General features: G+C 43.8%; 1 protein-coding gene across 1 annotated transcript; it reads left to right on the forward strand.

The window, feature by feature from the left end:
* The first annotated feature begins 7,752 nt into the window (after window positions 1-7,752).
* Window positions 7,753-20,641, forward strand: LOC141134131 (extracellular calcium-sensing receptor-like). Its single transcript, XM_073623717.1, has 5 exons — window positions 7,753-8,010; window positions 13,216-14,034; window positions 14,125-14,352; window positions 19,526-19,649; window positions 19,737-20,641. Exons 1-5 carry the CDS (start codon window positions 7,753-7,755, stop codon window positions 20,639-20,641), a joined length of 2,334 nt encoding a protein of 777 aa, XP_073479818.1.
* Window positions 20,642-27,592: the final 6,951 nt, after the last annotated feature.

Raw genomic sequence — 27,592 nt, forward strand, 5'->3', positions numbered from 1 at the left:
AAATAATGTAGCTGCCTTCCGTAGTGATAGGATTAGGAAAACACCACCAACCTTCTACAGGTAGCTTTAGCTGAACACTGTGCAGAGGTTGCACTACACTAACTTGTAGCTTTAGCTGAACACTGTGCAGAGGTCGCACTACACTAACTTGTAGCTTTAGCTGAACACTGTGCAGAGGTCGCACTACACTAACTTGTAGCTTTAGCTGAACACTGTGCAGAGGACGCACTACACTAACGTTTAAATAATGTAGCTGCCTGCGGTAGTGATAGGATCAGGAAAACACCACCAACCTTCTACAGGTAGCTTTAGCTGAACACTGTGCAGAGGTCGCACTACACTAACGTGTAAATAATGTAGCTGCCTGTGGTAGTGATAGGATCAGGAAAACAACACCAACTTTCTACAGGTAGTTTTAGCTGAACACTGTGCAGAAGTCGCACTACACTAACTTGTAGCTTTAGCTGAACACTGTGCAGAAGTCGCACTACACTAACTTGTAGCTTTAGCTGAACACTGTGCAGAGGTCGCACTACACTAACTTGTAGCTTTAGCTGAACACTGTGCAGAGGTCGCACTACACTAACTTGCAGCTTTAACTGAACACTGTGCAGAGGTCGCACTGCACTAACTTGTAGCTTTAGCTGAACACTGTGCAGAGGACGCACTACACTAACATTTAAATAATTTAGCTGCCTGCGGTAGTGATAGGATCAGGAAAACACCACCAACCTTCTACAGGTAGCTTTAGCTGAACACTGTGCAGAGGTCGCACTACACTAACGTGTAAATAATGTAGCTGCCTGCGGTAGTAATAGGATCAGGAAAACACCACCAACCTTCTACAGGTAGCTTTAGCTGAACACTGTGCAGAAGTCGCACTACACTAACTTGTAGCTTTAACTGAACACTGTGCAGAGGTCGCACTACACTAACTTGTAGCTTTAGCTGAACACTGTGCAGAGGTCGCACTACACTAACTTGTAGCTTTAGTTGAACACTGTACAGAGGTCGCAATACACTAACGTGTAAATAATGTAGCTGCCTGCGGTAGTGACAGGATCAAGAAAACACCACCAACTTTCTACAGGTAGCTTTAGCTTAATACTGTGCAGAGGTCGCACTACACTAACGTGTAAATAATGTAGCTGCCTGCGGTAGTGATAGGATCAGGAAAACAACACCAACCTTCTACAGGTAGCTTTAGCTGAACACTGTGCAGAGGATGCAATACACTAACGTTTAAATAATGTAGCTGCCTGTGGTAGTGATAGGATCAGGAAAACACCACCAACCTTCTACAGGTAGCTTTAGTTGAACACTGTACAGAGGTCGCAATACACTAATGTGTAAATAATGTAGCTGCCTGCGGTAGTGATAGGATCAGGAAAACACCACCAACTTTCTACAGGTAGCTTTAGCTGAACACTGTGCAGAGGACGCAATACACTAACGTTTAAATAATGTAGCTGCCTGTGGTAGTGATAGGATCAGGAAAACACCACCAACCTTCTACAGGTAGCTTTAGCTGAACACTGTGCAGAGGTCGCACTACACTAACGTGTAAATAATGTAGCTGCCTGCGGTAGTGATAGGATCAGGAAAACAACACCAACCTTCTACAGGTAGCTTTAGCTGAACACTGTGCAGAGGTCGCACTACACTAACGTGTAAATAATGTAGCTGCCTACGGTAGTGATAGGATCAGGAAAACACCACCAACCTTCTACAGGTAGCTTTAGTTGAACACTGTACAGAGGTCGCAATACACTAATGTGTAAATAATGTAGCTGCCTGCTGTAGTGATAGGATCAGGAAAACACCACCAACTTTCTACAGGTAGCTTTAGCTGAACACTGTGCAGAGGTCGCACTACACTAACGTGTAAATAATGTAGCTGCCTGCGGTAGTGATAGGATCAGGAAAACAACACCAACATTCTACAGGTAGCTTTAGCTGAACACTTTGCAGAGGTCACACTACACTAACTTGTAGCTTTAGCTGAACACTGTGCAGAGTTCGCACTACACTAACTTGTAGCTTTAGCTGAACACTGTGCAGAGGTCGCACTACACTAACTTGTAGCTTTAGCTGAACACTGTGCAGAGGACTCACTACACTAACGTTTAAATAATGTAGCTGCCTGCGGTAGTGATAGGATCAGGAAAACACCACCAACCTTCTACAGGTAGCTTTAGCTGAGCACTGTGCAGGAGTCGCACTACACTAACATGTAAATAATGTAGCTGCCTGCGGTAGTGATAGGATCAGGAAAACACCACCAACCTTCTACAGGTAACTTTAGCTGAACACTGTGCAGAGGTCACACTACACTAACGTGTAGCTTTAGCTGAACACTGTGCAGAGGTCACACTACACTAACTTGTAGCTTTAGCTGAACACGGTGCAGAGGATGCACTACACTAACGTTTAAATAATGTAGCTGCCTGCGGTAGTGATAGGATCAGGAAAACACCACCAACCTTCTACAGGTAGCTTTAGCTGAACACTGTGCAGAGGTCGCACTACACTAACGTGTAAATAATGTAGCTGCCTGCGGTAGTGATGGGATCAGGAAAACAACACCAACCTTCTACAGGTAGCTTTAGCTGAACACTGTGCAGAGGTCGCACTACACTAACTTGTAGCTTTAGCTGAACACTGTGCAGAGGTCGCACTACACTAACTTGTAGCTTTAGCTGAACACTGTGCAGAGGTCGCACTACACTAACATGTAAATAATGTAGCTGCCTGCGGTAGTGATAGGATCAGGAAAACAACACCAACCTTCTACAGGTAGCTTTAGCTGAACACTGTGCAGGAGTCACACTACACTAACGTGTAAATAATGTAGCTGCCTATGGTAGTAATAGGATCAGGAAAACAACACCAACCTTCTACAGGTAGCTTTAGCTGAACACTGTTCAGAGGTCACACTACACTAAATTGTAGCTTTAGCTGAACACTGTGCAGAGGTCGCACTACACTAACGTTTAAATAATGTAGATGCCTGCAGTAGTGATAGGATCAGGAAAACACCACCAACCTTCTACAGGTAGCTTTAGCTCAACACTGTACAGAGGTCACACTGCACTAACGTGTAAATAATGTAGCTGCCTGCGGTAGTGATAGGATCAGGAAAACAACACCAACCTTCTACAGGTAGCTTTAGCTGAACACTGTGCAGAGGTCGCACTACACTAACTTGTAGCTTTAGCTGAACACTGTGCAGAGGTCGCACTACACTAACTTGTAGCTTTAGCTGAACACTGTGCAGAAGTCGCACTACACTAACTTACAGCTTTAGCTGAACACTGTGCAGAGGTCGCACTACACTAACGTGTAAATAATGTAGCTGCCTGCGGTAGTGATAGGATCAGGAAAACAACACCAACCTTCTACAGGTAGCTTTAGCTGAACACTGTGCAGAGGTCGCACTACACTAACTTGTAACTTTAGAGCTGAACACTGTGCAGAGGTCGCACTACACTAACTTGTAGCTTTAGCTGAACACTGTGCAGAGGTTGCACTACACTAACTTGTAGCTTTAGCTGAACACTGTGCAGAGGTCGCACTACACTAACTTGTAGCTTTAGCTGAACACTGTGCAGAGGTCGCACTACACTAACTTGTAGCTTTAGCTGAACACTGTGCAGAGGTCGCACTACACTAAAAAATAATGTAGCTGCCTGCGGTAGTGATAGGATCAGAAAAACACCACCAATCTTCTACAGGTAGCTTTAGGTGCACACTGTGCAGAGGACGCACTATATTAACTGTAAATACTGTAGCTAAAAGGACTAATAGGATCAGAAGAACACCAGCTATTTTCTTTAAATACTGTAACAACACCTGCTTGCCTGTCAGTAGGAAGATAATAACAGGAACGGATCTAGCTAAACTGAATACAGTGTATATATATATATATATATATATATATATATATATATATATACAACACCTGGGATGCATATATATACACAATACGCTAACTGACTGACTGTCCTGCCTAATCTATCTAACTTAAATCAAATGACACTGTCTCTCTGTCTCTGTCTCTCAACGCCGGAACACACTACACAGGGCCGACGTGCAGGTGGCCTTATATAGTGTGGGGCGTGTACTAAACCCCCTGAGCCGTAATTGGCATGCTTGGCCAATCATCAGCCAGCAATGCACTGCGATGCTGCAGTGAATTATGGGCCATGACGCGCCACTCGAATTTGGCACGAACGGCCCATATCGTTCGCAATTCGGGGAACGATCGAACATGGGTTCAACTCGAACACAAAGCTCATCCCTACTTCACACTGTAACTTATATGTCACATTAGGAGGGACATGCTGTTCCTGTGGTCCAGCGTACCTCTGTTACCTCACTCCTAGTAACAGAATGGGGGCTCAACGTGCACATAGAGCGGACCTCAGGCATGCACTTATTAACTCCTTCACTTCCCATACCTTATGACCAGGCCATAGATTTCCATAATGCGGGTTGCCCAGGCATTCCTTCATGAAATGAAAGTCCATCTTGGCATTCTCCATAGAACAACCAAAAGAAAGCCCTATCAGTCTAAAATATTATATAAAATTCATTTGGGTGGAGTGTTGCGTGACTGAATATTTGTCATTCAAAGTGTAACAGCGCAGAAAATTGAAAAATGGCCTGGACTAGAAGGGGGTAAAACAGTCTACAGAACAACATTTTTTTGGAAACACCCTGCCTAACATTTTTGCTGGACAGTTTGACCCTCTACAGGAAGCGGAACATAACAGATATTATGGCAGGATCAAAAGTTAATACCAATCTCTTACAGAAGGAACTTAGAAGAATATAGCCACCATTTTAAAGCTACTGAAAGACTGCATCATACATATGCTATTTTATTTATGTTGTCTACAGTTGCACTTTAAACCCCATCTCCGGGCAAAAAAAGTTTTCTCATGCAGTGGGGCTTTGCCCGAACTGCACAGTTTAACTGCTCATTTTGGTCTAGGGGAGAGGAGAAAGAAGATATCTTTACCTAATCCTCCAATCCTCCCAGAGCAAGACCCCTTAGTCACCCTCGTACTCCAGTGGTCTTGAATTGTGGACTGTTCCTGACATCATCAAGTCCAGAGCAGGCTCCATAGGCTAGGAACAGTCCACCCTTGGACCATCGGGGAGCCCAGTTTTCTGGTGGAACAAAGGATTGGGTGAGTATAAGCTTTCTGCTCACCCCTAGACAAAACGAACAGTTGACCTACGCAGTGCGGACACAGCCCAATTGCATGGGAGATTTCTTTTTTGCCCAGAATTGATCTTTAAAGCATTTTATCATACCAACTGTACATTAGAGAAGAGTGAGCCTGATTATTATCAACACAACATCAGAAAATATTACTATTTTTACATAATAATTTAGGTTTACATAAGTTACCCAAATGTCGACCGGGTTCTTTGATACTGGCAGCCATCACAAGGGAAAAGAAAATTAAGTATTGATAGTAATATTATCCTGGGAGATTTTTACTCTTAAAACAATTTGCATCATATAATCAGATTCAGTGTTATATTCCCTTCAGTCTAATTACCTGAAGTGTATAAAATACCTGTCAGATATGCTTTGCTGTGGTGCCCACATGCAAGTGATTGCGTACGTGATATCTGCTTGTAATGAAGTCTTGCGTGATAGCTGTTGGCATTTGAAAAAGCAAGAGACAAAAGTGCCCCATTTTTGGTGTCACTGGTGCTCTCCACCCATCTGGAGCCAATTTCTCCATCAATTAAAGTAACTATCAGAGTCTTCACACAAGCAACTACCACCATTTAAACTTTAAAGCTTCTCTAGGGCAGGCAACCCACATCACATACACAGAAGTCTGTTATCCATGAAAAGTCTGGTTGTCCATTTCTTTGTTTGTCTTCTCCCCAGCTTTCTTATGTTTGCTCACAATGAATAACTTAATATGATCTTTAGCTTTAAGACCAACATAGATTAAAACATTGCAACACTCAATTCCTTCTTTTGTTATATAGTCAATTTAATATTCTTTATACAGAAGGTCGCTTGTATATAATGCCAATATAATGATTAAGGTTTTCTCTTGCATGTAATATTGGTGGAACTGGGAAGTCATCTCTTGCATGTTACGCTGGAAAAACATAAAACAACTCCTCTTTTCAAAGACACACACAGAATAAAGAGGGTGTTGCCTTGTGTGTAACACTAATAGAACGAAGAAGGCCTTGTGCTGTGTACAACACTGATATCTTAAGGTCTCTGTACAATTTTAACTAAAGAAGGTCTTCTCCAAAATGTAGAGGTCTTTGATTTGCACTAAAGGACTACACTTATAAATAATGGGTCCCTAGAACGATATAGTATCTGGAGCTTCATGGTAGAAAAGAAATATAGAAATATGGTGGTCTTCTTCTGTGTACATTACTAGCAGGTAACAGAAGGTATAGCATAATTTATTTTGAAAAGGCACCTACATGGCCTACAGAGTGGAAATGTTTTTCAGCTACAATCTCATGACCAGGTTGTTCAGTACTAGGCGCCGGCTGTTTATTAAGTCTTGGGTGTTTTATATAGTTCTTATGGATGTGTTGGACTGTCTGGAGTCCATGCATGGTTGCCACTTGCCAGTTGTTCCTATCAATGGGCACCTGAGACAGCCGGGAGATCTGGTGATTGGAGGAACGTTCCCTATTCATGTGGACAAAAGCTACACTGTAAATACATTTTCCAGCAAGCCAGAGGACTTCAAATGCACGTTGTAAGTCTATGTACCTTTTATAGTAACTAAAAAGATTTCTGCTGTGTGAAACAGAAAAAATGCAATAAATATGACGCCACTAGTGGGACATGTTTCTCCTTTTATTAAATATATCCGCTTATGATTGGCCAAGTACATTTACAGCATCCTGACGGGATAGCTCAGGTGGGCTTGGACTATGATCTGAACATGCCTGAGCTCATCCCTAGAAGCAACATAAGAAAATGCATCTAATTTTTATTATATCCTGCGTACTTTTAGTGTTAAAGGGTTAGCTCACCATTAAAATAAAATTTAAAGTAGCACCCAGAGCGATCCATGTCATCCTGCATATAAGCCAGAATCCAAACCTTCTTCCCAATACTGTATATGTGCAGCTTTGTAGATGAGGGGAAGTGCTAATTTCATCCTCCTTAATGATGGAGCTCAACATAACGTCCTGTGAGGATGACGTGCTCAGCATACCATCCATCCTAGCTTATATGAAGAACAGCTTAAAACGCTCTGAATGCTACTTTTTTATTCAGGATTTGCGGAGGGTACACTTGGCCTATAGGTATTTAATTTAAACAGAGTTCAACTTTACTGCTCTGCACCATGATTTGTAACCTACTGGGTACACTTGACTGTGTTGTAAATTTTATTTTAAAGGTGAACTACCCTTTGAAAACAACTAGTCAGTGTGAAACATGTATTATGTAAGTGCATCAAGGACTGAAAAGATTTATTTTCCAAGGCACATAAAATTCTATGCATTCTATAAAAAAAAAATAATCTGTTTGCAAAAACTCTCACTATCCCAATGCATTGTATATGATAGTCGCATTTTCTAAAATTGTACACTGAAATCATGGATGTGCATAGGTTGGAAGGAGCTAGACATTGACTAACTAACCCTTTTTTTGTATGCTTTATGAAATATATAAATAGCATAATTATTTATATTCATTTTACTAGCCTTGACCTTGACAATTACCAGAAGATGCCAGCCATGATATACGCCATAGAGGAGATTAACAAGGATCCAGACCTTCTTCCCAATATCACCCTGGGTTACCAGATCTTTGACACTTGTACTATACTCAGACGGGCAGTAGAAGGAACTTTGTGGATGTTATCCAGAGGAAAAGAAAGCATTCCAAATTTTCAGTGTGAACAAACAGGCATTTTTGCTGGTATTGTTGGTGATTCTGGATCTACACGCTCCATTCTAATGGCACACATTTTAGGTCTTTATAGATATCCACAGGTACAAAATAATACTTTTCTTAAAGCTGAACTCTGGGCAGATATAAAAGATACACATTAATGCCACTATGTATACATTAATACATTATTAAACGTATTCTTTTAATGCAAGCGGTTCACTACCTGCATATTACCGGATAGTACCCTCACTTTCAAGTCCAGATGACAATGGTTACAAGGACACATAGAAAAAAGTAAATCTCTCATGCGGTAACACAGACAGCAAGAAAAAGATAAAACAAATTCTAACCCCTCATCGCTCTAAGACTAATAAAAAGTTTTACCGTTAAATACATTTTAAATACATTTTAATACATGTTTTTATTTAAAGACTAATTCCCCTTTTCCAGAAAATCACATATGCAGTCAAGAGTCACTAGCAGATATTAAAAAGCTGTGCAGCTTTGTGAAATGTTCATTCTTTTTATAGTCATACCTGTAGACCATTTGGACCCCCCAGAAGTCAAACCCTAAAAAATCCCATTAAACAATCCCCACATACCATCTTGTTGCTAGTATAGGAAAACCATTGGACGCTCACTTCCAGAATAACAAGAGTGAAAAACAATTGTTTTCATGTCCTAACAACAAGACAGGATGTAGGGGTTGATAACTGTTAGTTTTTCGGACATTCTTCTGGGAGAGGTAAAACGTAACCTTTATTATAAATCATGAACTGTATGTAAGTGACCATAACAGGTATCCCTATAGGGTGAGGTCAATGCCACTATATGTGAACCAAAGTTCTATCTCCATGTGAAAATATTTACACCTACCAAGTTAATTGATGAAACTTCTCTTGATATACACATATAGGCAATATGAGGGTTATTACATCCTCTTACATTCAATATAAAATGACCACCCTATTTATCTGCATTTCGCTCAGTTCCACGATGGTGACCCTAGGGGGTTAAAAGTAAAGGGGATCTACGTACTAAACCTACCCCCAGGGAGAGAGGATTTTGACACCATTCTCCTTCAAAAGGAGAAAATGTGGATCTATTATTTAAATTCCATGACGCTGTTAGGTTTGAATATTGAGTGTAATTTGCAGCCTTTTCTAGAAAAATAGTGCATTTAAATGACCTGTGAAGAGCATTTGAATATTGCCTGTTTGCATATTGAATTAATCTGTAGCCTTCTCTAGAAAAATAATTTATCTAAAATGACTAGTGAAGAGGGACAGTGAATCTGTCTCTTGCTCTTCATGCCTAAGCGCTCTCTATCACCAAAGGTTCTCTCTTCCGGATAGAATGTATAAGCCAGTGCACTCAGTGTGTGTGCCGTATGCTGAATGTTAAGTATGGGAGTCTGTGTGGATGACATCTAGTGGTCAAACACAGGTAATACAGATGGGATGAGATGGATATTTAAGCCCAGTTCCCTAAATCACTCCCAGCTCTGAGGAAACTAGCGTTGATTGGCTAGTGAAACGCGTCAGCGTGACGTCAGCACGTCGAATGGGGAATCGTCTGCCTGCTGCACATGTGAAGCATTGAGATAGTGGAGGAACGGCGGCATTTTAATCTAATGTTTGGAATCAATAGTCTACATGCACGGCACTTTATTTACAGCAGGAAAACCTCCAGGTGCCTGAATACCGGCTCATCCTGAGCGTGGCTCAAACCGGATCGATGGGTAGAGGTACAGGCCAGTGATCGACACATACGACATGGTGAGAATGTCCTTAACTAAGCTTATCAATATAGCTATGATGTTCCTGTTCTTGGTTTGCCTCCCCATCTGACAGCCTTTTGGAGATGTACCAGTGTTATTAAGTGACTTTATGTGTAAGCCGGTTCCGCTGTTTATCAAAGTATCAGTAACATCACTCTCTTGTTTCACTAGGTGGAATCTGTCTTGCTATCAATTTTCTTTTAAAGGGACTTATAATCATCCAATTGTGGATAGCCATATGATATCCCTTGGGCTTTAATACCTTAAACAGCAACAAACTCACCAACCCGCTCAATATCACCCATATTCATATGGGTCATTAGACTCACTGTTCTATATCAACAACTAAGCTGTACTGTATTTGTATCATCATCTATCTCTTAGCTTTTGAGAACTAAGCCTTTTATATAAATAAATCTGTCACTGCAGCAGCTATTGCTTTGACCAAAGTGATTGTTCAAATGTTGGTATTGAGTGTGTGCAGAGTCGATCCGCCCTATACACTCACTACGCAAGCTGCGTAGGGCCCCGCCGCTGTGGGGGGGCCCCCAAGGACAGATCGGCTCTGCTCAGTGTTGCCAACCACCCAACCCGTAGATGTACCCGTTAAAGTCCGTTACGGGCACCGGTGGCTGTAAAAAAGATGGCCGCGAGCCGACCATTCAACTGCGAATGCACCGATCCAAAGCCAGCCGGGCTCGGAAAAGCTCGTACGCGCTCGGCCAGGCGGCGCAGTAATGTAATTGCGCCGCCCGACACCATTTTTGAATAGATCGAGATGAGAGAGACCATGGCGAGTGACTCCTGTCCTGCAGTGCACTCGTCGGCGGAGGAGCCGAGCAGGGGTGACGCCTGATGGTGAGGAGGAGGAGGAGGAGTGTGAAACTGGGGGGATATCGTTGTAAAAAAGGGGACACTGAGAGAAGAGGGCATTACTGGGAGCCGGGGGGGGGCTGAAGCCATGCCAATGCCATGCAGGGGACAAAGAGAGACTGATGTGCTCTGTGACTGCCCATCATCATATTACTTCTCTAGTCCACATCATCAGTGTGCTGTGTCCTCCTCCTGTGCCCCTTTCACCTCTGTACAGGTCAGGGTGGACACTATCATGTCTGCAGCCTCTGTCCACTTCCTGTAGTATGTCCACAGCCTCTATCCAGCTCCTGTAGTATGTCCGCAGCCTCTGTCCAGCTCCTGTAGTATGTCCGCAGCCTCTGTCCAGCTCCTGTAGTATGTCTGCAGCCTCTGTCCACCTCCTGTAGTATGTCCGCAGCCTCTGTCCACCTCCTGTAGTATGTCCGCAGCCTCTGTCCACCTCCTGTAGTATGTTCACAGCCTCTGTCCACCTCTTGTAGTATGTCCGCAGCCTCTGTCCACCTCCTGTATCATGTCCGCAGCCTCTGCCCACTTCCTGTAGTATGTCCGCAGCCTATGTCCAGCTCCTGTAGTATGTCCGCAGCCTCTGTCCACCTCCTGTATCATGTCCGCAGCCTCTGTCCACTTCCTGTAGTATGTCCGCAGCCTCTGTTCAGCTCCTGTAGTACGTTTGCAGCCTCTGTCCACCTCCTGTAGTATGTCCGCAGCCTCTGTCCAGCTCCTGTAGTATGTCCGCAGCCTCTGTCCAGCTCCTGTAGTATGTCCGCAGCCTCTGTCCACTTCCTATAGTATGTCCGCAGCCTCCGTTCAGCTCCTGTAGTACGTCTGCAGCCTCTGTCCACCTCCTGTAGCATGTCCGCAGCCTCTGTCCAGCTCCTGTAGTATGTCCGCAGCCTCTGTCCAGCTCCTGTAGTATGTCCGCAGCCTCTGTCCAGCTCCTGTAGTATGTCCGCAGCCTCTGTCCACCTCCTGTATCATGTCTGCAGCCTCTGTCCACTTCCTGTAGTATGTCCTCAGCCTCTGTCCAGCTCCTGTAGTATGTCCGCAGCCTCTGTCCACTTCCTATAGTATGTCCGCAGCCTCTGTCCACTTCCTATAGTATGTCCGCAGCCTCTGTCCACCTCCTGTAGTATGTCCGCAGCCTCTGTCCACCTCCTGTAGTATGTCCGCAGCCTCTGTCCAGCTCCTGTAGTATGTCCGCAGCCTCTGTCCAGCTCCTGTAGTATGTCCGCAGCCTCTGTCCACTTCCTATAGTATGTCCGCAGCCTCTGTTCAGCTCCTGTAGTACGTCTGCAGCCTCTGTCCACCTCCTGTAGTATGTCCGCAGCCTCTGTCCAGCTCCTGTAGTATGTCCGCAGCCTCTGTCCAGCTCCTGTAGTATGTCCGCAGCCTCTGTCCAGCTCCTGTAGTATGTCCGCAGCCTCTGTCCACCTCCTGTAGTATGTCCGCAGCCTCTGTCCACCTCCTGTAGTATGTCCACAGCCTCTTTCCACCTCCTGTAGTATGTCCGCAGCCTCTGTCCAGCTCCTGTATCATGTCCGCAGCCTCTGTCCACCTTCTGTAGTATGTCCGCAGGCTCTTTCCACCTCCTGTAGTATGTCCGCAGCCTCTGTCCACCTCCTGTAGTATGTGTGCAGCCTTTGTCCACCTCCTGTAGTATATCCGCAGCCTCTGTCCACCTCCTGTATCATGTCTGCAGCCTCTGGTGGTGGTTTGTGTCCACATGGATGAGTGTACTACGTATCTGAGAGATAGATATTTTCATAGGGCAGACAACAGATAGTCCATATCTTCAGTAAGACGGTATTTATTAGTATACTTTCTCTTTTTCTTGTTCATCTCATTCTTATATGTGGCTTGCCTAGGCAAGACCACTGGGGGCCAGATATAAGATGAGAAAGATAAATGTCTTTAACCTTTTCCCTACAGTGTTGATGTTTAATACTTTTTACTGGGCATTAAAAAAACATGATCCTCTTTAACATACATTACATCCTATACATACATACATACATACATACATACAGTAGGTGGGAACAAATTACCACAGATGAAAGATTTGTTGTTTATCCGATATGTCTAATAGGGTTTGTTAAGCCTCCCCTATTTCTCCTTTGAACCCGGGTTGGACCTATGGGTGTATGGATAGAACTTTCTGATCGAATCGGGTAATCAAGACACACACATGGGATGGTGAATCAAAATTACAATGGTTTACTGGGTTTGCATATATCTTATACACTTACAGAGAGAGAGAAAAAGCTCCCTCTTATTATCAACCAATGAGATTGAAGCATAGACTTTATGAAAAAATAAGCATAAAACGTCATAAATTGCATATTCTGCCTAGAGATATCCCTCAGGCTATATCTAAATATAAGTTTATATATATGTGACCACGTATGCTAGGCAATCTGCCAATGTTCCAGACACCCAACTTCTAACATGTTATAACTTTGTTATTCATTGTCTATATTAAAATGTCAGGCTAACCACACGTACATCCTGTTCAAGTACATAGCTCGCAAATAATCTTTGCACTTCTAATTTTCTGCATAAGAAAGCAAAATACATTTCTTCTTGTATAACATATCTTAAAGCAGCACTCTAACATCCTTACAGGGTTCCTGTAATTTTTTTTAATCCACAGATAAGCTACTTCTCAACCAACCCAACTCTCAGCAACAGAAAAATATTTCCTTCTTTCTTTCGTACCATACCTAGTGATGTATTTCAGTCTCAAGGTCTTGCTAACTTAATCCTGTATTTTGGTTGGTCATGGGTTGGCTTTCTAGCAAGTGATAATGACTATGGTCAACTAAGTCTCCAGGCGGTAAAGCAGGAATTAATCAATGCTGGTGCATGTGTAGCTTTCATAGAAACAATTATGATTAGCCAGGCCAACAGGAATGCTCCACACATTGTCAAAGTTATCAAGGGGTCAACAGCCAAAGTTGTGGCAGTGCTGGCCTCCAAATCAGACTTTTTACCAGTTGTAGAGGAGTTAGCAAGACAGAATGTGACTGATAGAATCTGGATAGCCAGTGAAGCATGGTCAACCTCCAATATTCTTTCTGAAGAAAAGTATCAGCATGTCTTGATGGGCACTCTTGGGTTTGCTGTCCATGGAGGACAGTTTCCAGGATTTAAGGAGCATATTTACAGCTTACACCCATCAAAAGCTCCAAATAATTCTTTTTTAATAGAGTTTTGGGAGGAATTTTTTTCTTGCAAATGGACTAAGCACCTGAATTTGGATGACGGGACAAGTAACAAAACAGCACATGACTGCACTGGAGAAGAAAACCTAAGGAAGTCAATGCTAAAAGTTGAGTTTGGAATAACCTTCAATGTCTACACTGCAGTTTATGCATTTGCATGGGCTTTACACAGTCTACTTCATTGCCAGCCAGGAAAAGGCCCATTTCAGAATGAATGCGCAAATATTTTGTCTTTTGACCCTTGGCAAGTACGTTATTTGTATTTTTCACAAAGTCAATTGATTATATGTATTGTTTGCTTTGCTTTAAATCCCCCTCTTCTTAATGTTCTTTTCCAGCTTCTCCATTATATTAAAAGAACAAGGTTTCAGACTAAAGACAAGACAAACATATTTTTTGATGACAATGGAGATCCTCCTGCCCTTTATGATATTGTGAACTGGCAGATAAGTTCTACTGGGTCCTTGGAGCAAGTTATAGTAGGAAGATATGACTCCAGCTCCACAGATGGGAACACCATGCGGCTAGACCATGCTGGCATTGTATGGGTTAATAACAAAACAATGGTATGATTGCATAAGATGAAAAAAAAAATACTCATGCTATGTAGATGCATCTTCTTTAGGAAACATATCATTTATTGTTTATCTGTCTATATAGTTTACAAAATACAAAGAACTGTGCCCTTGAGGGATTTGTAATATACCACCACAATCATACAAACACTCACAGTTTGCTCAAATACCAGCTAGAGGGAAAATGGCTCTGTGTCAGTTTTATTTTAGTGATTAGACACTGGAAAGCTTATCACATTGGTTTATGCCAGTCTGGTGGGTCTTGCCAAGCTTGGCACAGACCACATGGAAATGCTTTGTATACATGGCAATGCGAAAGACTACCCTACTGGTGTGCTGTCAGTGGAAACACCTTGTGAAGTTGTAAAGCATGTAAAGTGTATGGTTAAGAATATGTTACATCAGGGGTGCCCAACCTTTTGAAGAGAGAGGGCCGCTTTAGCTACTTGGCAGCTGGTTGCGGGCCACAATGAGCGGAGCGGGCAGATGACAAATCTGTGTCTACTCTGCATATGCAGAGCAAACAGGGACACAGCCCTCTCTACTCTATGGGCCCTCCGATCTGCCCAGACAGAAGGGGACAGATTCCCTTCTGTTTTTTTAAGCAGATCGGATTGGAGATCTGCTTAAAAAACGGGTGCAAAAGGATGCAGGTCAGTTTAAACCTGCCGCTCTATAGAGGCGATCATGTGAAAGGAGCCTAAGGCTCCTTTCACACTGATGCACTGCGGTTTACCTGCACCTTAACTGACCTCAATCGTCACTTCTTCCTCAGGATTCCTGCAGGTATTGCTGGCTGCTGCTGTCTCCTAGGCGGGTATGGCTGGTGGCTGCTGCTGGCTGTCCTTCAGGGTGGGTACGGCTGGTGGGTCCTGCTGGCTGGTACTGATGGCTGGTACTGGTGGGTACTGCTTTCTGATACTGGTGGATACCACTGGCTGGTACTGCTGGCTGGTACTGGTGGGTACTGCTGGCAAGTACTGCTGGCTGGTACTGGGAAGTACTGCTGGTGAGTACTGGTGGGTACTGCTGGCAAGTACTGGTGGGTACTGCTGGCTGAAACTGCTGGGTACTGATGGACACTGCTGGCTGGTACTGGTGGGTACTGCTGGCTGGTACTGCTGGGTACTGCTGGCTGGTACTTCTGGATACTGCTGGCTGGTACTGGTGGGTACTGCTGGCTGGTACTACTGGGTACTGCTGGTTGGTACTTCTGGGTACTGGAGGGTACTGCTGGGTGGTGCTTGTGGGTACTGCTGGGTGGAGCTTGTGGGTACTGCTAGCTGGTACTTCTAGGTGGGACTTTTGGGTACTGGTGGGTGGTGCTTCTGGGTACTGGTGGGTACTGCTGGTTGGTATGTCTGGGTACTGGTGGGTGGTACTTCTGGGTACTGGTGGTTGGTGCTGGCTGGTACTTCTGGGTACTGGTAGGTACTGCTGGCTGGTACTTCTGTGTACTGGTGGGTACTTTTTGGTACTGCTGGGTGGTGCTTCTGGGTACTGCTGGCTGGTACTTCTGGGTACTGCTGGCTGGTACTTCTGAGTACTGCTGGCTGGTACTTCTGGGTATTGGTGTGTACTGCTGGGTACTGGTGGCTGGTACTTCTGGGTACTGCTGGGTGGTACTTCTGCGTACTGCTGTGTGGTACTTCTGGGTACTGGCGGGTACTATTGTGTACTGCTGGCTGGTATATCTGGGTACTGGTGGCTGGTTCTTGATCCTCTATACCTGCCATCAGTGTGACAGGAGCAGCGCTGGAGGAAGCATACGGCTGCAGTAGAGAGGAGAGCCGATGCTTCCAGTATCGCGCTGGAAACTGTCACAGGCGGAGCACATTTGGTATCACTCCGCCTGAGACAGAAGCCGGCGCTATACAGAAAGCATCGGCTCTGCTTCCTCTAGCGCCGGCTCGAATCTTCCCGCTGATGCTCGGGGATGGCGGGTCGGGAACCCGCTATCTAGGCTTGCCGACCCACAATCCCAGAGCAGGAGGTGGCGGGCCACATCAGAGGATGGTGTACATACCATAATGGTGTGATACCATAATGTCATTTTCCTTTTTTTTGGTAACTGTTGGAAGAAGGAAAAACAGGTAAGAAGTGCTGAAAATGTGTATGAAGTAAATGTTATTAAAAAGGTAAAAAAAATAACAGATATACGGTTGGCCAGGTAAGATTTTGGGACTACAGAGTTGCTGATGCTCAGGCCTTTCTTTCTTTCCTTCTCTTTCTCTCTCTCTTTCTCTCTTCCTCTTGCTCTTTTGCTTTCTCGAAGCCTGCTGCTGAGTGAAAAGGCTGAGTACTGGTAGAACACTAAAAAGATATGAGTGCTGCAAGTTTGTTTTAGGGAACCTATTGGGGAGTATCCTGATAGTCATGAACTGAGCTGAGTTTTGTTAGTGGCTGAGACCAGCAGATTTTTTTTTCTATGCTATGGACTTGCTATACAAATCCCAGCAGCATTTATACTGTGCTTGCTTGCTGCCATGTTATTATTATTATTATTATTATTATTATAATACAGGATTTATATAGCGCCAACAGTTTGCTCAGCGCTTTACAACATGAGGGCAGACAGTACAGTTACAATACAATTTAATACAGGAGGAATCAGAGGGCCCTGCTTGTCATGTTGAATAAAAGTGCAGGACAAACTATATACCGGCAGATCAGTTAGCTACCAGTACAATATCCCCCCAGATCAGTTAGCTCCCAGTATAATATGCTCCAGGTCAATCTGCACAATATCCCCCTGAGGCCAGTATTTGTCAGTCTGCACAACTTTTCCCTTTACTTACAGACCTCAGCGGCATGCATTGCAGTTTTTTTCCTCCTGGGCTCTTGCTGATATCATCACCCTGAGGGCAAACCCACCCACAGACAGCTGCCCGCTACACAATGCCCGCAGCTCCCGGACAGCAACAGACCTGTGTGTGACAGAGTGACACAGGATGCAGTGAAAGGAGCCAGGCAGGGTAGTAAGAACCGCAGCTGCAATGCCTGAGACATGGAGATTGCCACTGCCCGGGGGCAGCGGGGGGGGGGGTACACTGGGGCCAGCCATGGGAACGCAATCTTATTACATGTTGGCGGCATACAGGAAACAGATAAGTGCACACCAATGACATCTCCTGGAGACTTCTGTGCAAAAAGCTGACGTGCTTTTAGACATCCTGAGTGAGTAGTGATGACCCTGGGGAGGGAGGGAGTAACTTCAGGGAGTCGGGTCCCAACACTGTGGTGCTCCCAAGGAGAAGAGAGGAGTATTAATAGATGATGGCTTAATAATGAGGTGCAATGTGCTACGGACCATCCAGCTTAAATATTGTAATGTCACAATAACCAGTGTGTCTGCCAGCAATGAACACTGTTGGCACAATTAGCGGCATGTGAAAGCATTAGCTGTGACCTTTACTGCTCAATACATTCATATAGGGATACATGCATGGGATCTTGAATGTCCTGATATAGAAAAATGTTGCTGTAGACACATAACACAAGCAACTTTCCAGCACTATTCCTTCAGAGTACTACCTATACGGCAATCAAATGGCAACCCAGTACTTATTAGAGTCTCAGCCTTATAGCTTGTATGAAAAGCAAGTGACTCTTCCTGTGAGGTCTTTGGGACTGGTAGTGAAATTAAATTTTCTAAATGAAGAGAACGATTGCATGCCTGTAAGCAGGAGCAGTTAGCTAATCTGCCACTAGGTGGTTGTGTCCAAAGATAGTGTGTATTATGGGATTATGTAAGTGGGTGTTAGGGCCCTCTTTGGACAAGGCCTTCCTGTAGTGATGTCATGGATGTAGTTATTGCCCATATAAAAGCCAGGATAGGAGGAGCTCTAAGTGTTTGGGGCATGGGAGTCAGACACTTCACACTTATGAGGGTGCAGTCAACTACTACAGTGGCCCAGTGTAGGGTATAAGGCCTTGGGTGATGTACATAATCAAGAGGTTCAGCTGCAGCAGTCCTGTCTCTGGAACAAAAGGAAGGGTGTCGTGAGCTGGATGCACAAAGCCTTATGGGTAAGTCAGAGCCCTTTGAGTGAGTACTGATGACCCTGGGGAGTGAGAGAGTAACTTCAGAGAGTTGGGTCCCAACACTGTGGTGCTCCCAAGGAGAAGAGAGGAGTATTAATGGAAGATGGCTTAATAATGGGGTGCAATGTGCTATGGACCGTCCACTATATGTAATTAGCAAAGTATGCAAAGCAACACTGGATATTACGTCTATGTGATGTGACATGTCAATTCTATCTTTGAATAGCAACAGTAAAGTGCGGAAACTATAACTTTGTGTGGACATTGCTTTCTTGTGAATATAAAGGCTAATGGCCATGGAAGGGAAGGCCTATGGCAACAAGTGGATACAATATGGCTGAGACTCTTAGCTATAGCAGTGGGTTGTTGTCCTATCCAAGGGGTAGAGGGGCGGGAGCTTGAGCAATGTAGCGCCAACAGTCAGCCAATCAGAAGCCCTCTTACATGTCTGTGTTTTGTCCATACAGAGGATGCAAGTTTGCTCTAATGCCAGTCCCATGGAGGAGCATCTGAATCATTCCATGTGACAGCTATGTCTGTGTAAGACATCTCAACTGATAGCTTACACATGTGCTTCTGGGGAGGCCTATTTTAAGTGAACTTGTTGCTATGCCCTGCATCTGCAAAATATAGGTTCACCTAAACAATAAAAAAAAATTGGAACACTAGTCACCAGTAAGGATGAGTTCAAGCGTTTTCGCAACTCAACGTGCCCACACCCGCCAGGAAGCTGACACTCCGCAGTGCTAATCACAGACAGTGAGACATTTCCCAATCCGCGGCTGCACAGATCAGGAAATGTCTCGTTACCTGTGATTAGTGATGCGCAGTGTCAGCTTCCTGGCGGGTGCGGACATGTGGAGTTGCGAAAACACCTAAGCTAATCTTTAGCCACCAGTCTCAACATTCTTCATTGCTCATTCTTTCTACCTAAAATGACCACCTAATCTGAGTGTTCCTAAAATGCATGAAAGTTAAAAACATTCAGTCTTTATCACAACAATCACTTTAATTATGTTTCATGGCAAGGTGTACCCACATGTTAGCAGTCAGATTCTGCTACATTCTTTAGGATCTGTTTTCTTATTCCTTTATGCATTTTCTATTTATTTTCATTAAGGTCCCAACATCAAAGTGCAGTTCTAGCTGTTCTCCAGGATTTATGAAGGTGACTATTCCTGGAAAGCCCATCTGCTGTTTCCAGTGCGTACCGTGTCCTCAGGGACAAATCTCCAATGAAACAGGTGCTTTATAAGATTATGTTTAATTATTTTAGGTTTCTACACACAAACTGTGCTTTTTTCAATACTGACAACAGCTTTCTTCTCTAGATGCTGTTAATTGCCTCCCTTGCCCCTGGGATATGTGGCCCAATCTCCAGCAAGGTGCATGTTTGCCAAGGCCCATTGAGTTCCTCTCCTACAGTGAAGCACTTGGCATTATCTTGGTTACCATTGCCATATTCTCCTCTGTTGTCCCTCTTGGAATTTTGGGATTGTTCATCCATTATAGGACCACACCAATTGTGCGAGCCAACAACTGGTCTTTAAGCTGTCTTCTTCTCATATCTTTGTGCCTTTGCTTCCTTTGCTCATTGGCGTTTATTGGATACCCGCAAATAGATAAGTGTCTTCTCCGCCAGGTTACATTTGGTTTGGCCTTTGCATTGTGTATCTCTTGTGTTCTAGCCAAAACTATTACAGTTATCATTGCCTTCAAAGCCACCAAGCCAGGAAGTCAGTTAAGAAAGTTTACTGGTGTACGAATATCCTACTCACTCATTGTCCTTTGTCTGCTAATTCAAGTATCCATCTGTGTGACTTGGCTTTCTTCTTCACCTCCTTTTCCAGAGTTTGACTCTAACACTCAGTCACATGTAATTATTTTGAGCTGCAATGAAGGTTCTCCTACAGCATTCTGGTTTATGTTAGGATACCTTGGTCTCCTAGCCACCATCAGTTTTATTGTTGCGTTCTTGGCCAGAAGATTACCTGACAGCTTCAATGAGGCAACGTTTATTACCTTTAGCATGTTGGCTTTCCTCAGTGTTTGGATTTCCTACATTCCAGCCTCTCACAGCTCACAAGGAAAGTATACTGTGGCCACAGAGATCTTTGCCATCTTATCTTCTACCTGGGCTCTTGTGGTTTGTATTTTCCTGCCAAAATGTTTCATCATATTGTTTCGACCAGATATGAACTCTAAAGGACTATTGATGAGGAAAAACTGTGGCTGAAAACCAAAAATGTACACATCTATCTTGTGCAGGACTACAGTCATGTAATCATAGAACTGTTTATGTTGTAAGCGTTTTAGGAAAGTATTTTGTAGATTCATAACTTTCTCTGTTCTGAAGCTATTGCTGCTTGTTTCACCATATTCTCTCTCTTATGGATTGCTGAATGGGAAGATCTGCCTTCATTACAACAACCTGAGCAATATCTGTGTTGTAATGGAAAAACCTGCAGTGTCTGCATCCCTCTAGAATGGATGAGTCTTGTAGAGTGGCTCACTAAATAAGAATCTTATTGCAGGTGATGCCTGAAAATTTTGCTTGTATCGAATTATGGTGTACTTCTGTGAAAAGCAGGGAGCCAATTACACAAGCAAAGTATGAGATTTTGGCAGGTATATAGGATATTGATATGCATGTTAACTATTTGCAGAATGGTTCCTACATTGCATGGAAGTGATATTTGATTTTTTCGCACATTTTAGAAAATGAAAACATTTGTAGACTAAAATGGAATAAACTAATTAACAGTTGATATGCATTCTGGATCAAATGTAAAGCCAGGGCCCTCTTTAATATTGATTGGACCCTGGGCAAACATTTTCTTGGTCCCCCCTCCCCTCTTCATGCAATTTTGTTCTTCACCTGCTCTGAGACATACAAAAAATATCAGTTTACTGAATCAGATCAGGCAGCAATTGTGATTGGTTGCCAGAGGCTACAATATATCATTACCCCTTCTGAATGGCTGCTAGAGGTTACAGCACACAATATGGCTCACTGATTATTTACTGGAGGTTACAGCACATTACTTCTGCTTGTTGATTGTTTGCTAGAGATTACTGTACCTCAATACTGCTCACTGATTGGTTGCTAGAGGTTACTGGACATCCTTACCACTCACTAATTGATTGCTAGAGGTTACTGCATATTATTACTGTTCACTGATTGGTTGTTAGAGGTTACTACATATCCTTATCGCTCAATAATTGGTTGCAAGAGGTTAGTGCACATCATTACTGCTCACTGATTGGTTGCTAAAGGTTACAGCACATCATCTCCCCACTGCCTGCACACCATGAACTGGGGAGATGGGGGGGCCCAATAGACAGTAGACTTCTAGGGATCCTAGGACTCCTGGGATGAGTGGCAATGCTGGGGGAGGGGGCAGGGTGTGATCAGTGGCAATGCTGGGGGGTTGATGGGATCAGTGGCAGTGGTGGGGGAATGGGATTAGTTAGGAGGCAGTACACTGGGGAAAATTCTGAATCATGAGCAAAGCTGGAAATCTTTGGCAAGTATATAGTGGGGGATTCCTCACTGACCACCAATGTAACAGGACATTTACAATGACCACCAACGCTAGGGGGTTAACACTGACCACCAATGTGAGGGTTGATTTGCACTGGCCACCAATGTGAGGGGGGATTTGCACTGACTACCATTGAATGGGGGATTTTACGCTACCCACTAATATAAAGAGGGATTTCTACACTGACACCAATGTAATAGGAGCATTTACTCCAACCACCAGTGTAAGGGGGAATATACAATCACCTCCATGTAAGGGGGAATTTACACTAATAACCATTGTCGAGAAGATTTGTACTGACCACCAATGTAAGGTAACACTTCTACACTGACCACCAATGTAAAGGGGGATTTACACTGACCACCAGTGTAAGGGCAATGCACTTACTAAAAATGTAATTGAAAATGTACGCTGATCACCAATGTAATGAAGAATTTACACTAACAACCAATGTAATCGGGGTTTTTACATCAACAACCAATAAAGGGAGATTTTTACACTGGCCACCAATGTAATGGGGATTTACACTGACCACTAATGTAATAGGAGCATTCACAGTAACCACCAATGTAAGAAGGGATTTACACCGACCACCAATGTAAGGGGAACCTTCACACTGGCCACTAGTGTGAATGAAAAGATTGTACACCAAGACCCAATGTAATGAGAAGATTTACACTGACCACCAATGTAACTGGGAGTTTTAACCTGTGTTCACATTTGTGTGAGTTGGTGATTGCATGCAAAATCGCTTTCCTGACACCATAGAAACATGCTGCTCTTTACCAGATACACAGCTGTGCCATTAATTGTTAATGACACCCTTACGCATCTGCTGAGATGTGCGTATTCACATGCACCAAAATTCACGCTGCTGTGGCACCATGTTATTTTGAAAAAAGTTTCCACCTCCAATTTACTTACCTTTGCAGAACAGGCTGATGTTAGGCTTAATGACCACAGTTGCAGGCAGGACTTTCAAGCATGCCCCTTTACCTCCCCAGGGGGCAGCATTCAGCAAAAGTGATGGTGGATATGACCTCGGGGGGGGGGGGCATGATATCCATATGAATGTCACCCCTATTTACATATCGATTCTGTGGCTATTTACATATCAACCACTTCAGGCCCGGAAGATTTGGCTGCTCAATGACCAGGCCATTTTTGAGATACGGCAGTGAGTCGCTTTAACTGACAATTGCGCGGTCGTGCGACAATGTACCCAAACAAAATTGACGTCCTTTTTTTCCCACAAATAGAGTTTTCTTTTGTTGATATTTGATCACCTCTGCGGTTTTTATTTTTTGCGCTATAAACAAAAGAAGAGCAACAATTTTGAAAAAAACACAAAATCTTTTACTTTTTGCTATAATAATTATCCCACTTTAAAAAAAAAAAAAAACACATTTTTTCCTCGGTTTAGGCCGATATGTATTCTTCTACATATTTTTGGTTAAAAAAAATCGCAATAAGCGTATATTGATTGGTTTGTGCAAAAGTAATAGCGTCTACAAAATAGGGGATAGATTTATGGCATTTTTATTATTTTTTTTTTTACCGGTAATAGTACAGAGATCAGTGCTATAAAAATGCACTGATTACTGTATAAATGTCACTGGCAGGGAAGGGTTTAACACTAGGGGGCGATAAAGGGGTTAACTGTGTTCCCTAGGTGTGTTCTAACTGTAGGGGGGATGGGACTGAGTGACTAGGGGAAGAGAGAGATCGGTTTTCATACTTAGTATGAACACACAATCTGTCTCCTCTCCCCTGAGAGAACCAGGATCTGTGTATTTACACATACAGATCCTGGTTCTCGCACTGCCATGTGCGATCGCGGGTGCCCAGCGGTCATTGGACCCACCGGGCACTCGAATCAGCTCCAGGCACACGCTGCGGGTGCGCCCCTAGTGGCCAAAAGGCAAAGTGACCTAAGGTAACGTCGATTTGCCCAGCCGAGCCAACCTGCCGCAGTAAAACTGCAGCGGCTGGTCTAGAAGTGGTTAATGCCGCCGCTATTTAGATATCAATGCAGGTTATTTATATGTAAACACAAGGTCTGCAGGTAAGTCATCTGTACACAGCAATAGGGCAGAGCTGGGCAGTATTAGTAACAGAACTTCACACTGAGATATCGGGACACAGCAAGGGACTAAAACTTCAAGGGACAAGGGCATTTAAACTGGGCTAGTTGGCAGCTGCTTTGGGCCCCACAACAATGATGGGCCCAGGACAGCTGCTCCTTTTGCCCCACCTTGAAGATGGTCCTGTGCAAAGCATCACACTCACCTCCTCCATAATCCAGCCACCCTGTCCTCATTGTAATTTTTTTTAAAGTTTTTTTTTTTTTTTTTTTTTTTATGTGTAGCGCTGGTAGATTTTTAATCTACTACTGATAGATAAATTTAGTGGGTTACTTGTTAGGTGAAGTTAGATTTGCCTCTGTTCCAGCTTGGCTGAGTTGCGTGTAGTTCCACACTGTGCCGGTGGGTGTCGTTGTCCCCATGGGCCAGTGTTGGAAATGCAATGTGTTGAAGCGTATGAGTGCTCCTCTGTCCCGGAGACAACTCGGTGGAGGTGGTCCTCCGTGTTGCATTCTCGGAGAGGGTATTTATGGGACAGACGCCATGTTTAGGGGTCTTTTTTCCGTCCACCTGCTGGCCCTCCTGGCTGACAGGTATGCATTGAGAATACCACCTTGTGGTCCTCCGTCTCTGAGGCCCACGTTGCTGCAGCGTGTGGGTGGGCCCAGAAGCTTGTCTGGGGCCTACCACAGCGGCAGAGGAATGGTCCTGGGCTGTCTATCCTGAGAGAAGAAGCTGGACAACTGAGGAGATCCCAGGGGAGGACCCGTCATGGAAGGATCATGCAGAGTGCTGGTCTGGAGAGGGGCCTCGTGACTCAGTTGGAGGACGTATCCTGAAGTAATCTTACTGCATAGTACTGCCGGGTTGGCTTAAAGGTTCAAGTGCTGTGTCTGATATTCATCATAAACCATTACATCCTGTGGCAGAGGATCGTACCGGTTTTGTTCCAAACAAGTCTGTGGCAGAGACTTTTGTTCGTGCTACGTACTGGCTGCTAGGCAAGTGAGAGAGGACTATACAGGCGGGCAAAGATTGAATCCCACAAGAGGAGTGCATTCAACTACAAATGTTCAATTCCTAACAATGTACTAAAGAATACTACAAAAAGGTATTTGAGCTTCCCTGCAACTTTCCTTCTACCTCTTTCCTGCTACTTCCTATATTACTTGTTCATTAAAGCATTGGAAAAGATACTCAAGTGTTTGGTGCCTACATTGTCCAGAGGTAAACTCAACGGGACTCTAACTCAACAGAGGTGGCGAGAGTGAAGGTAACAGCCCGCTTTAAACCAGCAGCTCCACCGTGAGTTATTGCTACATATGTGTATCGCTAGCCCCATGAGGGTCAGTTAATAAATCTGTACCCCACTGGTTGCCCCAACCTTGCAAGTCCTCTGACACCCTGGGTTCAGACATTTTGGTAATGACCAAGACAATTAGAAACACATACACAATTCAAGTGAAACAGTGGAACTTTGTTTACTGAGGCATTAAAAGCATTAAGATTCAACAACATGCGTTTCTCACTTGCTGAAGTTTTACTATGACTAGTAATACTGATGGGAAAAGACACACAAGATTAAGACTATGTTTAGGTTGAAACATATGGGAACAAGCAAAAGGGCAGACCCTTTCTCATGTCAAACCACTCCCTTCTGTACCTCCACACCACAGATCCAGAAAAAGATATAACACTGTACTTAATTCAACACAAACAGTTTAACCTTTATGGCTGGAATCAAAGCAGGATCCTTGTCCTAACCATCCGACTTGTGACATCTGACATGGTGATTACAGCAGCAGTAAAATTAATTTATGCCACTCTGGGATTGTTTTGCTTGGTCAAAGGACAAATCGTACTATCTCAAAGTCAGAGCAAAATCTTATCTTTTTCATGCAAGTCGAATGGAAGAGATGTAGACAGATGTAGCAGGGTAAAGTAGGATGACAGTCGTACAACAGTCATGTCGTACCAGTGCGAATCCAGCCTAAGGCCCCTTTCACACTTATACGACTTGTCCCACAATTTTGTACTGCAAAATCGCATGACAAGTCATTCTCCGTGATTTTCAATGACTATCATTCATATTGGCAGGACTTTAAGTCGTGCCGACTTCAAAGTAGTCCCTGCACTACTTTGGTCCAACTTCCATGCGAGTTGTACTCCATAGACCTCAATGTTAAACCCTCAAGTAGCATGCAAATCGTACCTGAATAATATAGACACGATTTCAGTACGACTTTGTAAGCACAAGCTGTAAGCACAAGCAGCTTTGTAAACCCCAACCCTATAAAGTCGTACAAAGTAGTACTGATCCCAAATCGCTGCAAAATCGCGCAAAATTGCTGCAAAGTCACGGCTGCGAAATCCCGGTAAAATCGTGCGACTTTGAAGTCGCACAAGTGTGAAAGGGGCCTTAGTCCTTAACCTGCTCACATAATAAATGGAGTCCTAGGTGAAAGTAGTGTGGATTCACACTGGTATGACACGACTGTTGTACGACTGTCATCCTACTTTGCCCTGCAACATCGGTCCTACTTCCATCTGACTTGAATGAACAAGATAAGATTTTGCTCTGACTTTGAGATAGTACGACTTGTCTTTTGACCAATCACAACAATCCCAGAATGACATAAATTCCTTTTACTGCTGCTGTAATTACCATGTCGGATGTCATAAGTCGAATGGTTAGGAAAAGGATCCGACTTTGATCCGACTTCAATGATATTGATTCGGCTGAAGTAGGATCAAAGTCGGACCAAAGTAGTGCAGGGAGCATTTTCAAAGTCGGACCAACTTGTGTCTGACCAGTTAAGACGGCTCTCATAGGGAAAGATTGATTTGCACATGTCATGCTGGAGATATCCTAATAAGCAAAGTGAAGTAAATTAGGCTGATGTGTCCTGGCAAGCAGGTAATGCAAAGTGTGCCTGTGGTATCCAGAAACAAGATGAAACTGTTGCCGCTTGGCAGGGAGCGAGTGTAACACAGAGTTCTACAGGTGTAGGCAAAGAGAAAGACAACGTTGTCTGCATGCAGTGTCCCTTGTCTTGAGAGGGTGAGCTAGTGACTGCTCACCGATCCCTGTGGTTATGTAGTGTTTAAGAAAGATGTGAAGGCTCTGCAGCAAACTCCCACAAGATCCTGGCTCAAGGGGATTTGGTCACAATATATGGGCATATAGTGCTAAGCCCACTTTCTGCATCAAAGTACCCAATTATCAGTGGGTCCTACACTATTAATAGAATGAAAGATCCTTCTTCTCAACCATGGGAGACAAATTCCTCTTTATAGGAGAACTGAAAGGACTCATTTATGACCATATAGTGTGACCAAATCCCCATATTTTTTCAAATGTTCAGGTGTTGCAGGATTTAAATGTAGTTTTTGTATGTGTGCGCTATAATCTGTTTTGTTCTGTTTGCGGTCTTATAGCAGCACCATCTTGAATGTAAACGCATTTTTAGAGTGTGCTCCCCAAGTCTGTTGTTTCCAGAAATAATTTGCCATAAGCTAGAGCCTGTGTTCAGACAATAAAACCTCAGAAACCCTGCG

This window comes from Aquarana catesbeiana, linkage group LG03 (genome assembly GCF_042186555.1).
Source record: "Aquarana catesbeiana isolate 2022-GZ linkage group LG03, ASM4218655v1, whole genome shotgun sequence".
NCBI classification, from domain to species: Eukaryota; Metazoa; Chordata; class Amphibia; order Anura; family Ranidae; genus Aquarana; species Aquarana catesbeiana.